The sequence below is a fragment of the Odocoileus virginianus genome, chromosome 20 (genome assembly GCF_023699985.2).
Source record: "Odocoileus virginianus isolate 20LAN1187 ecotype Illinois chromosome 20, Ovbor_1.2, whole genome shotgun sequence".
Taxonomy (NCBI): domain Eukaryota; kingdom Metazoa; phylum Chordata; class Mammalia; order Artiodactyla; family Cervidae; genus Odocoileus; species Odocoileus virginianus.
Window position 1 is genome coordinate 12,408,535 of NC_069693.1, and position 13,817 is coordinate 12,422,351.

At 53.3% G+C, this 13,817-nt stretch overlaps 2 protein-coding genes across 3 annotated transcripts; one reads left to right on the forward strand and one right to left on the reverse strand.

Annotated features, from left to right (window-relative positions):
• Nucleotides 1-5,217: 5,217 nt before the first annotated feature.
• Nucleotides 5,218-8,564, reverse strand: MED29 (mediator complex subunit 29). The gene is made up of 4 exons (XM_020889097.2): nucleotides 8,252-8,564; nucleotides 7,666-7,724; nucleotides 7,305-7,389; nucleotides 5,218-5,520 (listed from the first exon to the last, which is right to left on the reverse strand). Exons 1-4 carry the CDS (start codon nucleotides 8,465-8,467, stop codon nucleotides 5,278-5,280), a joined length of 603 nt encoding a protein of 200 aa, XP_020744756.1. The 5' UTR covers nucleotides 8,468-8,564; the 3' UTR covers nucleotides 5,218-5,277.
• Nucleotides 8,565-8,797: 233 nt separating this feature from the next.
• Nucleotides 8,798-13,706, forward strand: PAF1 (PAF1 homolog, Paf1/RNA polymerase II complex component). 2 transcript variants are annotated; one of them, XM_020889095.2, is made up of 14 exons: nucleotides 8,798-9,074; nucleotides 9,585-9,635; nucleotides 9,729-9,821; nucleotides 10,132-10,253; nucleotides 10,347-10,413; nucleotides 10,498-10,599; nucleotides 10,680-10,785; nucleotides 10,877-10,945; nucleotides 11,030-11,133; nucleotides 11,222-11,338; nucleotides 11,434-11,562; nucleotides 12,774-12,879; nucleotides 12,988-13,078; nucleotides 13,160-13,706. In XM_020889095.2, exons 1-14 carry the CDS (start codon nucleotides 9,028-9,030, stop codon nucleotides 13,567-13,569), a joined length of 1,614 nt encoding a protein of 537 aa, XP_020744754.1. In that variant the 5' UTR covers nucleotides 8,798-9,027; the 3' UTR covers nucleotides 13,570-13,706. The 2 variants fall into 2 exon arrangements, with proteins under 2 accessions (XP_020744754.1, XP_020744755.1); XM_020889096.2 differs by having other exon boundaries at nucleotides 8,799-9,074; nucleotides 9,606-9,635.
• Nucleotides 13,707-13,817: the final 111 nt, after the last annotated feature.

The window sequence follows — 13,817 nt, forward strand, 5'->3', positions numbered from 1 at the left end:
CGTAGTAGGACTAAGGGGCAGGAGGACGAGAGGTGGGAGGCATTCCGGGGTTCCTAGGGGCCGGCTTGGCTCTGGCCGCGATCCTGGAGGAGGGAATACCAGTTTCGATTCCCTGGAGACCGGGAGCAGTTCCCATCCCTGAGTCAGGCTGACCCCTTCCCCTCTCCCATCTGCTGAGTCATCGGCCCGAGGGCCAGGGCGCTTCGGATTGGGAGATTCTCGAAGGGACTGGAAGGGGCTTTGCGCGCCGAAGGACTGAGCACCCACTGAAACACTGACAGGGGCGGGGGTACTAAGAGCCCCGGCCTCTGTCCCTCCTTGCTTAGATCAAGGGGTTCGGGTTTCCAATACGCCTCCTCGCTCAGACCCAGGAGACCCGGCTCCCAGGCTTCACCAGACTCAGGAGTCCTGGTTCCCAGCCACCCTGTCTCTCAAACGCAGGAGTCCGAGCCCCACCAACCCCTCTCTCTCCGATTGAGGAGCCTGGCTCCCATCCCCCCTCCACCCCGTCCAGGCCTCAGGAGTCCCAGCTCAGGAGGAAGTTCAGGGCAGGACTCCGCCCAGCTCCCCACGTAGCCAGCGGGAAAATCCGTGGCCTCGGCGAAAGCCGGGAATCCCCTCTGGAATGACGGTGGGGAAGGGGATGGCCGGGGTCCCCCGCGGGGCGCAGGGGGGCAGGTCCCGGGCGGGCTGGCCAGGGGGAAAGGGGCGGAAACCAGAGAGGCTAAAAATACAGCGAGCGCTTCCTGCCTAGGGGGAGGGGAATGGAGAGCAGAGTTTCCAGAAAAACAAGCGGGGACGGGAAACGCGGGGGTGTGAGAGCCGGCGCGAGTGCGCGGGCGAACTGGGGACTGTGTACGCGTGGCACGTGTGACCTGGGCCCGTGTACTCCTGGCGTGATTGACTGGCGGGAGCCGTGTGCGCTGGTGTGCTGTGCGGTGCGTGTGGACCGCGTGAGCGCCACATGTGCGAAGGGGGAGCGCCTGGGTGTGTGGTGGGGCAAGTAGGTGTGGGACACAAATGAGCCCACTGTCCTATGTCAGGGCCGTGTCCTTACAACCCGTCTGACACCGCTCTGAGAATAAATAAGGGAAACCGCCTCTGCCTGTGTGACCATACTGTTTACTCTCACCATTGCTGGGTGAGGGAGTGTGTACTCAAACGTAACTGCCTTTGAAGTGGCATCCCATGAGAACTTGTGACTTCCATACCTACCTGCACATCTGTGTGTAGCTCTGAACCACCGTGGGATCTGGAGTGACTAAGAGCTGGTAACTCCTTGAGGGAGGCCACTGAGGGTGACTGTGTGTCCTTGGGGGTGATGAGGAGCTGTGAGCACACAGCTTGGGAGCTGAGGGTGTGTGTGAGAGCCTGTGTGACTGTAGGTGGCTTGGTTGTGTTCAAGACCCCTGGAACTGTGTGGTTATCAGGTGCGTGAATACTGTTCCTGTGTTTGTGTCCTTGGGGTGTAGCTGAAAACACCCAGGAGGCCACTGTCTGGAAGCAGTTCCTCTGTGGCCAGATCACAAGGCAGTGAAACTGGTGAACTTTGGTTCCTGACGTCTGCAGTGCGCATGATGGGGAGGGTGGCTGGCGCACTCCTGCTCCTCTTGGTGGCCTCTGTGGGCAGAGCAGGGGCAAAAAGGCAGGCACACTTGAACCTGAGAAGCCTTATCTAAAGCCAGCCTCACTGCTTTTGATAACGTAGAGCTGAGGGCAGGGCTGAGTCAGCTGATGATGGGCAAAGTCTGAGATGGGGCAGGAGATAGCGGCATAAATGGTAGTTAGACGGTTGTTTGTGTATTCACATGGTTGGATTGTTCCTTGAGTCTGTTTGTGGGACTGTCCCTGGGACCGAGACACCATGATCGCAGGATGGCGGGTCACGCTGTTCTCTACTAGAGAAGAGGGGTTATGTGTGCCTGTTTCTCCCTGGTCTGGTTTGCCCTGTGTAGCTGTGCATCTCATGTATACCCTCCCCTGGAGTGGGTGGTTGTGTTCCAGGCTGTACAAGCTTCCTCTGGGCCTGCTAATCCGGTGAGAAGCTTTGCTGAGGTCCTCTCCTACCCTGCCTCCTCACTGTGGTCCCGGCATCCACGTTATTCCATCCATGCACCACCAGAGTTCTGCCTCAGGCAGGGCCTCTGCACTTGTTCCCTCTGGAATGTCCAGGACCTACTCCCTCTCTTTTAAGTTCACTCCAGTACTGCCTTCTCAGGAAGGCCTTCATGACCTGGGTCAAGGATTAGAAAAGGTTTAAAAATAACCTTGTTATCCATTTAACAAATAATAAATACATCCATGGGGTCTCAAAGAGTGGGACACAACTGAGCAACTGAACCAACAAAATACATGTAACATCTATTTACCCCCAAACCTAAACTCTCAAACTTTCATGGTTTCCAATAAAGTAACATTAATTCTCCACCTGCAAACCTTACACCTTTAGATTTATTTCTAAACACTTTTTCTCCCCCTATCTGACTTCTGGTGTCACCTCTCTGGTTTCTTTCTTGGAACTTCTCACTGCCTGACACAGTGTTTTTATCACACTTCACTGTCACTAGAATATCAGCTCCAGCAAGGCACTACACAGTTCACAGTGTGAACACAGCAGGTCCACACCACACAGGGCTTGGCCCAAACAGATGCGCACACATGCATGTTGCATGAGCTCAGCTTCCTGGTGCACGATTCCTACCCTGTGTGCTGCTGAACTGTGCATCCTGCGCCCCGCCGCCCACCAGGTGTCTCCTGTCTGTCTGTTGGGATGTCCTGCCATCTGTGTGTGATGCTGTGCTGATGCCACCTCACAGGGCCAGCCATGCCTTCTGAGCGTGTGGGCCTGTGGACTGACACATCTCTGCCACCCTGTGCTGTGTGCCCCCAGGCTGGAAGCCAGCAGGCTCTCACGGGGAGTGTTGTAGGCAGATAATTGTTATCATGGTAGGTGGAACTGGGACTTTGTTTTTGTGTTGATTTGGAGATTAAGTGTGGTTAAGGAGATGTGTAGGGGTGCCAAACTGACAAGGTTATGATGGTCAGTTTTATTTGTTAACTTGGCTAGGCTACAGCCCCCAGTTATTTAATCTAGATGGGGCTGTGAAGGAATTTTGTGGATGGGATTCAAGTCTATAATCAGTTGACTTTAAGCAGATTATCCTGGAAGATGTGGGGAGTCACATGGGTGGGGGGCTGATCTAGACAGATAAATGGGCAGAGCTGTGGCTTCCTCCCAGAAGAAATTCTCCCTGTGGACAGCAGCTTCAGCTCATGCCTGAGAAGTCTGCCGCCCTGCCTGGAGCTTGCCCTCTGTGCCTGGCACTTCAAGGAAGGTCAGGGAGAAAGGGTAGGAACTGCTGGGATACACACGAACACACACACTTAAGGAAGGTCAGGGAGAAAGGGTAGGAACTGCTGGGACACACACACACACACACGCTGGCCATCAGTGTGGGACACACACACACACACACATGCTGGCCATCAGTGTGGGACACACACACACACACACACGCGCTGGCCATCAGTGTGGGACACACACACACACACACACACACACGCTGGCCATCAGTGTGGGACACACACACACACACACACGCTGGCCATCAGTGTGGGACACACACACACACACACACACGCTGGCCATCAGTGTGGGACACACACACACACACACACACGCTGGCCATCAGTGTGGGACACACACACACACACACACACGCTGGCCATCAGTGTGGGACACACACACACACACACGCTGGCCATCAGTGTGGGACACACACACACACACACACACGCTGGCCATCAGTGTGGGACAAACACACACACACACACACTGGCCATTTCCCAGAACTCCAGTGTGGGGACTTGGGCTCTGGGTGATTTGCAGGGCTCCATGCTCCCGGGCGTTCCACACTGATGTGGGGTCCAGGACAGCAGACCTCTGGGCGGTGCCATGGGAAGCAGGGTACAGAAGGTTCTGGGTGGGGCCATCCGTCCCCCAACCAGGCTGAGTCACTTGGGCCTTTCACACCCCACCAGCTAGGCCTGAGCTGGTAGCTCCACCCTACACTTGCCCAGGCCTGACAGCCATGGCTGAGCTCCCTGAAGCTCCCTCTTGGGGAAGTGGGGAGCCCGGTGGGGCACACTCTTCCTGAAGCCTCCTCCTCAAGGTCTAATTCCCGGAGCTAGGGCCAAGGTGCCTGGGTTCTTCTCCAGGACTGATGATTCATCCCTGCTAGGGCCTTTTCACTTCTCCTTTAGGGCTAAAAATACAGGGACCCAGGCATTCAGCTGGGCTGGCTACACCGCGGATTGCATAACACCCCTTGTTTGCTGCTGACGCAGGCCCGGGGTATGGGGGGGTGGGGGGGGGCACGCTGTGTTGCTCCCTGACTGGGACTGGGTATGCTGTCAGGGCCCAGACCTTCCACTTCCCCTTTTTTGGGTCAAGCAGACTGGGGGTTGAGCTGACATGAGAGGTGCTGGGGATTGCTGGGTGTGGCTATGGCCCCTGGAAACGAAGCTCCTTCTAGCCCCAGGTCACCCTGGGATTCTGGCTTCCATTCTGGCCCTGTGCACAGGCACAGAATCCCAGTTAGGAGCTGGAAAGTGAAAGTGAAGTTGCTCAGTCGTGCCCAACTCTCTGCGACCCCATGGACTGTAGCCTACCAGGCTCCTCCATCCATGGGATCTTCCAGGCAAGAATACTGGAGTGAGTTGCCATTTCCTTCTCCAGGAGATCATCCCGACCCAGGGATTGAACCCTGGTCTTCCGCACTGTAGGCAGATGCTATACTGTCCGGAGCCACCAGGGAAGTTGTTAGGAGCTGGGGACAGTCCCCAGTAGCAAAGGCGCACTGGGCAAGAGACGGTCAGAGAGAGGGAGGTGGGAACAAAAGGAGAGCGAATGACAGAAGACACCAAGAGAAGCAGCTAGAAAAGGAGCAGACACAGAGACCACCCCCCAAACTGGGACAAAATTAAGAATGGACTGAGGGAGAGGGCCCCGGTCAGGACTCCACAACTAGGCTAGGTAGGGGGAGACCCCCTGGAAGAGATCACCAAGGGGCACAATCCGAAGTCCACCCTCAGCCAGGGATGAGAAGGCAGCCGGCAGAGGCAAGGCCCCGCCCTGCACGCGCCCTGCGGGCCTCTGCTGCCCCCTGCTGGCGCCGGCGGGAGTGCTCAGGCAGGAAGAAAAGCCAGAGACAAAGCTGCTTTGAAGACACTCTTCATTCCCTCCCTGTCCCTTCCCCCACTCCCAGCCCTGCTGGCTCACAGGGTGCCTCCAGGGCCCGTAGGTGGTGCAGGCGTCTTGCCTGTGACCTTGTTGGCACAGTCCAGCAGGGCAGTGTGAATGTCCTTGGCACAGGCAATCTGGGCTTTGATGACCGCCAGGTACTGCGGGTAGGGCAGGCTGTCAGGCTGGACGGCATCAGGCTTGGTGGCTGTGGGCACCAATGTTGGAGAGTGCTTGGCACTGTCGCAGCTCTGTGACAGACACTCATGTGCCAGGCGCTGTGGACAGGCAAGCAAGGTGCAGCATTAGCCTCACTTGAGGTACTGCCAATCCCACCCCAAGAGCCAGCCTGGGGTAGGCTTTTCAGCCTCTGGAATCCTGGGGTCTTGGGGTCAGAGCCTGGCCCTGCCACTCACTTGCTGGGTGACCTCAGGCATGTGGCTTCTCCTCTCTGGGCCTGTTAACTCCTTTGGAAAATGGGTTTGATAACTACTTCTGCTACCTCTTAAAATGAGAATGGTGAGCGCAGTGTGTGAGACATAGGCACAGGTCCTGGCAAGTTATTTAAGTGCCAGTTGATGGATGTCAACTACTACTATTGTGACTCTCCTAACCCTAGGCTTGGCATTGACACTGGCTTCTCTGATGGCACCTGCCCCTCCTCGTTTTCCTTCTACTTCTCTGGCTGGTTCTTCTAGATGCTTCTTAAACTACTTAAGCCTTAAGTGTGGCAATTCCTGAATCCTGTCTCCTCCTCTCATTCTCATGCCCTCTAGGAGGTGTCTCGCCCACATACACACCACTCTGCTCCGAACTCTGCACTGATGTGCCCACTTCCCCTAAAATTCCAGAGCTCCTATACTCTGCACCCCAAACCACTCCCTTTCCTGGGTCCCTGTCTCAGGGACGGTCCTACCATCCAAACCAGACCCCTGGGCCTCATCTTGGAGAATCCTCCCATAGCCCATCAGTCCCACTGCCCATGCACAAAGCCTTCTGAGTATCTCTCCCACCTGCCTTTCCCCACTGCCTCAGGACCCTGCCCTGGTGAAACCTAGCGGCTCTTGAATCCTGCCATGGGTCCCCAGCCTCCACTCTAAGCCCCCTGAACCCATCCCTCATTTGGCGATCAGAGGTATACCCCTAAAAAAACAAATGGATTGATGTTTTTCCTTGCTTGAAATCCTCCATGGCTCCCTAGCAACCTCTGGGCTATATGCAAACTCCAACAAGCCCCAGTGCCTACCACACCTCAGCCAGACTGAATTTCATGACATTCTTAAAGGGAACTTAAAGCAGAGTTGATCCTCTTGGTTGAAACATCTTTCTACCACTATGAAGCTCCTCAAACTGCCTTTTCCTTCAAAATCCAGTTCAAAATGACGATGACACTATAAAACATTTGCCATTTGTCTACTACCATGTTAAGTGCTTTACATGCAAGATCTTAACGAGTCCTTCCCCAAAATCCATTTTCCAAAGGAGGAATCCACGGTTCAGAGGTAGAGATTGGTGGTCCCTCTTACTCCAAAGGCTGTGCTCTGAGCCATCTGCCCTCCTCTCAACTTCTGCCCTTCTTCCCTTTTTGTTCCAGCCTTGGCTCAGATGTTCTCTCTACTAGTAGTCTATCCTGAGCCACTTCCTTCCTAGACCCACCCTAGGTGGGGTCAGGTGCCATCTCTGGATGTCTACAGCCCCCTAAACGTCCCTTATTTTAACCTTGCCCCCTCTGCCTGGCCCCCACCCCCACCCCCACATCCCAGCCCTGGGCCTTCTGCCCAAGTTTTCCCCTTCATGGTCTTCCATGTCTTGAGCTTCTCCTGTCAGAGCCCTGACTCTCTGAGCTATCACTGCTGGAGGATATATTTGTCACCCACTGAACTGGAAGCTCTATGAGGGCAAGGACTGGGAAACTTTCTGTCCCCAGTATCAGGTGCAGCATCCACACAGGTCTGGGCCACAGGAGGTGCTCAGTGAGCATGTGTCAACTGACTGAATGAAGGTTCCTGAAGCACAGGAACTGAGGTAATTGTGGTCACCTGGTGGCTAGAAGGCCCCTTACCAGGCAGAGCTCTAGCTGGTCACAAAGTGCATAGAACTCTTCCAGACACTTGTCAAAGCGCTGAATGGGTCCATCGCTGCTCTTTCTACAGTCCAGGAGAATAAGGTGGAAGATGAATTTCCAGTTTCTGGGACTAAGTGACTACCCAACCAAGTATCCATCAGAAAACTAGGTATAGACCCAGGAGACCCAAAGTAAGACCTAGGGGACAGCTAATAGTAGAAGGGAAAAAAAGGGCAAGGCCAGGGGATAGGGAGTAGGCTTCAAAATAAAGAGAAAAGAGGGGTGGGTGGGGTACAAGGGGTATGTTTCTGAGACTAGGATGGAGATACTGACATCCTGGAGAAAGGGGAGTACTCACTGTCCATTGTCAATGTTAGTGTTCTGAATCAGGTTCTGGGCTGCAACCTTCATCAAGGTCTAAAGAGGGAAAGAGAAAAAAAAGGTGTGGGAGATGAAGAAACAGAAGAGGACACTTTTGGTAGATCTACACTCTTCCTTAAGATACATCCAATTTCAGGCCTCCTCTTCAGTTGTTACTTGTCCTATCACTGCGAAGTAATTCCAACTTCCATTCCTTTATAGCAATTACTATCCATATTTTTCCAGAGGCCCGCGCTCTCTTGCCAGTAATTTCCCAGACATACCTTAGGGTCCTCCCTCACCCACTAGTCACGGTCAGTAAAGGCCAGTCCTTTCCTCAGGCTTTAACATCCAGAGCTAGGTTTTTTCTTTAAATTCCCTCCAACTCGAATTCTGGTCAGTCTCAAACTCAAGATTCTCTCTGATCCCACCTTACACTGTCAATCCACAGAACTTCACTTTGGCATCACGAAGACAGTCTCATTCCTCTTTCCTTCTTAACGCTTCTTTTGCTCTCTCCCTGACTAAACAATCCCTCCGCCCACCCCCCGGATGGCAGAGAGCCAAATCTCCCAACCCATCACCTGTAGACTCTCCTTCAGCTGCGGGATGAGCATCTTATAACGCTGCACAGGATCGAAGTCCTGTTGCTGTTGCTGCAAAAGCCCGCTCTGGGCCGGTCCCACAAGTTGTGCTGGTGGTTGAGGCTGCTGCTGGGAACCCGACCCACCAGCTGAACCTGGACCCGATACACTAGCGGCAGAAGAAGTCGCTGAAGCCTGCTGTTGGGATGCAGCCATCTTCGCCTCGCGCGCCGGAAGTGCGTCACAAGTGCGTCTTCCCGGTTTCTTTTTAGCGTCTTCGTCTCTGGGCCCCGTTTGCTGATTAGCTCCGCCTCCCAGACAATACAATCAATGAGAGGAAAGAACCCACCCTCCAACTAGTGACTCTCAAATCCGACGGCTACGATGAGATCGATAAACCAATCACAAGAGGCTCTTTCCGCCTCGCTCCGTCCTTTGAACAGTCGCTGGCCAATCCGGGTGTGGAGCCAATCAGACTCTATTTCCCAGAAGGCCTAGCGGGCGGAGGCGACCTGCGGTCCTTAGAGTCTTGGCGGCAGTTGGTGGAGACGGAGCTGTGGGGCAGTCCTTGGCGTTGTTTGCGCGTTTACCTGAGTACTACGTAGTACTCCAGTGTTCCGGGAACTCTTCTCGCCAGCCCACCTCACTCCGGCCCTATCCGTGAGGAGAGCGGTGCCAGCCCGAGCCCTGCCTGGGATTGGGCGCCCGCCGAAGTCGGCACGCCGTTTGCCGTGGCTCTGTGAGGCTCTCATCAGGATTGCCCTCGCCTCATCGCCATGGCGCCCACTATCCAGACCCAGGCCCAGCGCGAGGATGGCCACAGGTAGGCACTCCGCCGCCTGACTGTACCGCTTTTCTCTAGGTCAGGATGGGCGTCAGCGAGGTGAGAGGGTCAGGTGGGTTTGTCAGTCTACAACCTTGCTAGCCCCCCAGGTCTGCCCGTGTCGTCACGGAGCGCACACCCGTTCAGGGGGGCGGGTCCCGGACGTGGTGTTCCCCAGCTCCCCCAACACCTTTCCTGAAATAGAGTTTTAGAATTAAGCTGTTGAGGATTGAGTTTTTATTCTTCCAGTCAAGCGTTTGGAGACCCCTTTCCCCCCAAAACAATTATTTGACTCTATTATTAAAGTACTTGAAGACGTGTCCTTCAGAAGGGATTGAAAAACATTCAGGGACACTCTAATCAAGAGGCATATTTGACTCCCTCCATTAGAATACTTGAGGTACCTCTACCAAGAAGAATTATCATTTGTCACCCATTCCTTCCCTTTTAAAAGCTTGGAAAAGCCCCCTTCGCTCTCCTGTCAATCCTGTTCTTTCCATCATTTGTCAGTGTCTGTCTCTTACCCACCAGGCCCAATTCTCACCGGACTTTGCCTGAGAGGTGAGCTCCATCGTGTTTCCCCAGGACGGGTGGGCCAAGGTGGGCACAGAGGTGGGGCAGCAGGGGCCAGGTTTTGAGCCACTGTATTCCCAGGTCTGGAGTGGTCTGCCGAGTCAAGTACTGCAATAGCCTCCCTGACATCCCCTTCGACCCGAAGTTCATCACCTATCCCTTCGACCAGAACAGGTGAGACTAAGAGTGGGGCTTTGGGATACACCTTAGAATATGAGTTCCTTGAGGGTAAGGACTGCTTTTTCTGGTGGGTCAGGGCACAGAATGGTAGTTAACCTGTAATAGTAGGTGCTCCATAGGTATCTGTTAAGAAGCAAGCAGTATCCAAGTCTCTTTACACTTAAGAGCTGCTAGCTTTCTGATTCTAACGAGGAGGCTATTTCATTCTGAATTCCTCCCTGGAGTACCTAGCCTCTAGGAAGCTGGGCTGTGAGGGGTAAGGCTGGAATCAGGGAACCATAATGAGCATGTTTTCCCTACCCAGGTTTGTTCAGTACAAAGCAACTTCCCTGGAAAAACAGCACAAACATGATCTCTTGACTGAGCCAGACCTGGGAGTTACCATTGACCTCATCAACCCTGACACCTACCGCATCGACCCCAATGGTGTGTTGGGAGACAGGGAGGGCCTGCTCTAGGCTCACGAGGGCCAGCTCTGGGCCTCCCTCAGAGTCCTCCTCTCACCTTGCTTTCTTCTAGTACTCCTAGACCCAGCTGATGAGAAGCTTCTGGAAGAGGAGATTCAGGCCCCCACCAGTTCCAAGAGGTGAGGGGGTGCTGAGTGGGGACTTAGGACTGGCACTGATGGAAAGGCAGTGGGGTCCTGAGGTGCCTGATTCTCCCACTCCAGATCCCAGCAGCATGCGAAGGTGGTGCCGTGGATGCGGAAGACAGAGTACATCTCCACTGAATTCAACCGTTATGGCATTTCCAATGAGAAACCTGAGGTCAAGTAAGTTGTGGTGGGTAGGGAGGGAAGGTAGATTTCAGGTGTGTCCAGTGACCTCTAAATGTTTTTCTCTTTCTCCCCAGGATTGGGGTTTCTGTGAAGCAGCAATTCACTGAGGAGGAAATATACAAAGACAGGGATAGCCAGATCACAGCTATCGAGAAAACTTTTGAGGATGCCCAGAAATCTGTAATTGAAGGACTGGGATGGGGCGGGGGGTAAAGGTGCGGCTCCAGAGCACTTTGTACTTTTTCTTACCCTGTTTTTTTGCCTCTGCCAGATCTCCCAGCATTATAGCAAGCCCCGAGTGACCCCAGTGGAGGTCATGCCTGTCTTTCCAGATTTTAAGGTCAGACCCAGGGCAGGGGGCAGAGAGGGGCAGCCTGCCATCTCTGCCTATCCTAGTCTAACCCCAGTGCCCTCCATCCCCCAGATGTGGATCAACCCTTGCGCTCAGGTAATTTTTGACTCAGACCCCGCCCCCAAGGACACAAGTGGTGCAGCTGCATTAGAGATGATGTCTCAGGCCATGATCAGGTAAGTGGCCCTGCTGTCCACCTTGGCCTGCTTTTTATTGTTGTTGTCCTCACTCAGTCTTAACGGCTCCTCTTTCCCCCTCAAACAGGGGCATGATGGATGAGGAAGGGAACCAGTTTGTGGCTTACTTTCTGCCTGTGGAGGAAACACTGAAGAAACGAAAACGGGACCAGGAAGAGGAGATGGATTATGCACCAGATGATGTGTACGTGGGTTGGGGTTAGGTTTTGGGTATTGAGAAGTGTCTCCTTTTCTTCCTCAGGGAAGAAATGGGGCTGACCCTGTCCCCTTCATCCTCAGGTATGACTACAAGATAGCTCGAGAGTACAACTGGAATGTGAAGAACAAGGCTAGCAAAGGCTATGAGGAAAACTACTTCTTTATCTTCCGAGAGGGTGATGGTGTTTACTACAATGAATTGGAGACCAGGTACTTAGCACAATCCTACCTCACTAAGATTAGCTTGGGCTTGTGCTTCAGAATCAGGATCTTGGGGTATACAAGAAGAGCCACCTTGGAGGTGGCTTTGTATCTAGGGATTTGCCACATGCATTTGTAAGAGTGGAAGCCTATAAAGCCGGAGCCAGTTCTCACACAAGAACCCAGAAGAAAAATCTCTACCTAACACTGGAGATATTTGGAGGTTATTCGGAGCTTTCATGTAGGGTCGGACTGCCAAGTTTCCCCTGATATTAATAAGAGACTCCATGTAAAAGTAGACATAGCCAAAAATATGGAGTAATATGTAAAATTAAAATTAATGTTTTAAATAAGTGAAATGCTACATACCCAAGTTCAAAAAACATGACCCCAAAACTTCCCTGATGGTTACAAGTTTACTGCTGTGCTGGGACCCTTGATGTAAAGGTTGGGGAAGTGTGACCTTGAGTTTCTGTTTAAAGCAGAGATCACAAATTCTGACCTCATTAAGCCAGGCAAAAAGTGTAAAATGCACAGTAGGCTGTTGGGGTCTAGGTGACCTGGAGCCCTTGGCAGCCTTCAAGGGGCACTGTGACCCAGCACAGCAAAGAGCTCCAACCCACTGCTGCTATGTTGGGGGGTGGGGTGGGAAGGGAATCAGAGGCCCAGTGGAATCTCGGAATCTTATTTTCTAAAAGCCAGAAATCCAGATTCTCTCTTTAAGTGTTGGTATCTAATTCACATTAAAATCTACTTCTTTATACATTTATGTAAAGGGCATACATGTACACATATATAAAGTACAGGGCACTCAAACTGATACCTTTGGAGCTATTTTCTTGCCTGTGAAAGTGAAGTTGCTCAGTCGTGTTCAACTCTTTACTACACCATGGACTGTAGCCTGCTAGGCTCCTCCATCCATGGGATTCTCCAGGCCAGAATACTGGAGTGGGTTGCCATTTCCTTCTCCAGGGGATCTTCCTGACAGAGGGATTGAACCCTGGGTCTTCTGCACTGCAGGCAGACTCTACCATCTGAGCCACCAGGGGCTCCTTTTTTTCTTGCCTGTCCCCTACTCCAAATTTAGTTTCCCTTATTCAGTCTGTATTTATTCTGGTCTTTTCTGGGCTAAGCATAAATGAGTAAAGATGAGTAAGAACCAAGTTAGACCAGATTCCCCACTGAATCTCATGTACTTCTCCCCAATTCTATCACTGCAGGGTTCGCCTGAGTAAGCGCCGAGCCAAGGCTGGGGTTCAGTCAGGTACCAACGCCCTGCTTGTGGTCAAACACCGGGACATGAATGAGAAGGAATTAGAAGCCCAGGTAACAAGCACCACTGACCCAGGTCTCCCATGGGGAGGATGGTAGTTGGTGGAGTGGCACAGGAACCAGACTGAACATTCTCCTTCCCCTCAACTGTCCTGCTTTCAGGAGGCACGGAAGGCTCAGCTGGAGAACCATGAACCCGAGGAGGAAGAGGAAGAGGAAATGGAGACAGAAGAGAAAGAAGCTGGGGGCTCAGGTAAAGCTGGACAGACCAAACTCTGACTCTGGGAGTCTGGGTGGGTGGGGAACTTGGGTCTCACTTCTTGCTCCCTTGCAGATGAGGAACGAGAGAAGGGCAGCAGCAGCGAGAAGGAAGGCAGCGAGGATGAGCGCTCTGGCAGTGAGAGTGAACGGGAGGAGGGAGACAGGGACGAGGCGAGTGACAAGAGTGGCAGTGGCGAGGATGAAAGCAGTGAGGATGAGGCCCGGGCAGCCAGAGACAAAGAGGAGATCTTCGGCAGTGATGCTGATTCGGAGGATGACGCCGACTCTGATGATGAGGACAGAGGACGGGTTCGTGGCAGTGACAATGACTCAGACAGTGGCAGTGATGGGGGTGGCCAGCGGAGCCACAGCCGGAGCCGGAGCGCCAGTCCCTTCCCCAGTGGCAGCGAGCATTCTGCTCAGGAGGATGGCAGTGAAGCTGCAGCTTCTGATTCCAGTGAAGCTGACAGTGACAGTGACTGAGTCCCAGAGCCTTCAGCCCTGGGTGCAGATAGTTATTTTGTGCAGGAAGGCACTTTTCGCGTGGTCTCTTTGTGAGCCTATTGCTTTGTTTTCCTCTCCTCCAAACCTTTGCTGTTAATAAAGCCAGCTTCTCTTTACTTCCCCTCCCAGGCACCATGGTCTCATTCTGCCTGCCCCATGCATACCCCCCTGAACCACCCCAGGTGCTTAAGGCACAAAAGCAAAGGCCACAAAGGCAGGGTCACTAG

Coding starts and splice junctions, on each gene's coding strand:
- MED29 (XM_020889097.2), bottom strand. CDS start 8,467: ATGGCTGCATCCCAACAGCAGGCTTCAGCGACTTCTTCTGCCGCTAGT. Junction 7,725..8,251: donor AGCTGAAGGAGAGTCTACAG/GTGATGGGTTGG, acceptor TTCCCTCTTTAG/ACCTTGATGAAGGTTGCAGC. Junction 5,521..7,304: donor ACCAGCTAGAGCTCTGCCTG/GTAAGGGGCCTT, acceptor GCCTGTCCACAG/CGCCTGGCACATGAGTGTCT.
- PAF1 (XM_020889095.2), top strand. CDS start 9,028: ATGGCGCCCACTATCCAGACCCAGGCCCAGCGCGAGGATGGCCACAG. Junction 10,946..11,029: donor CTGTCTTTCCAGATTTTAAG/GTCAGACCCAGG, acceptor TCCATCCCCCAG/ATGTGGATCAACCCTTGCGC. Junction 11,563..12,773: donor TACAATGAATTGGAGACCAG/GTACTTAGCACA, acceptor CTATCACTGCAG/GGTTCGCCTGAGTAAGCGCC.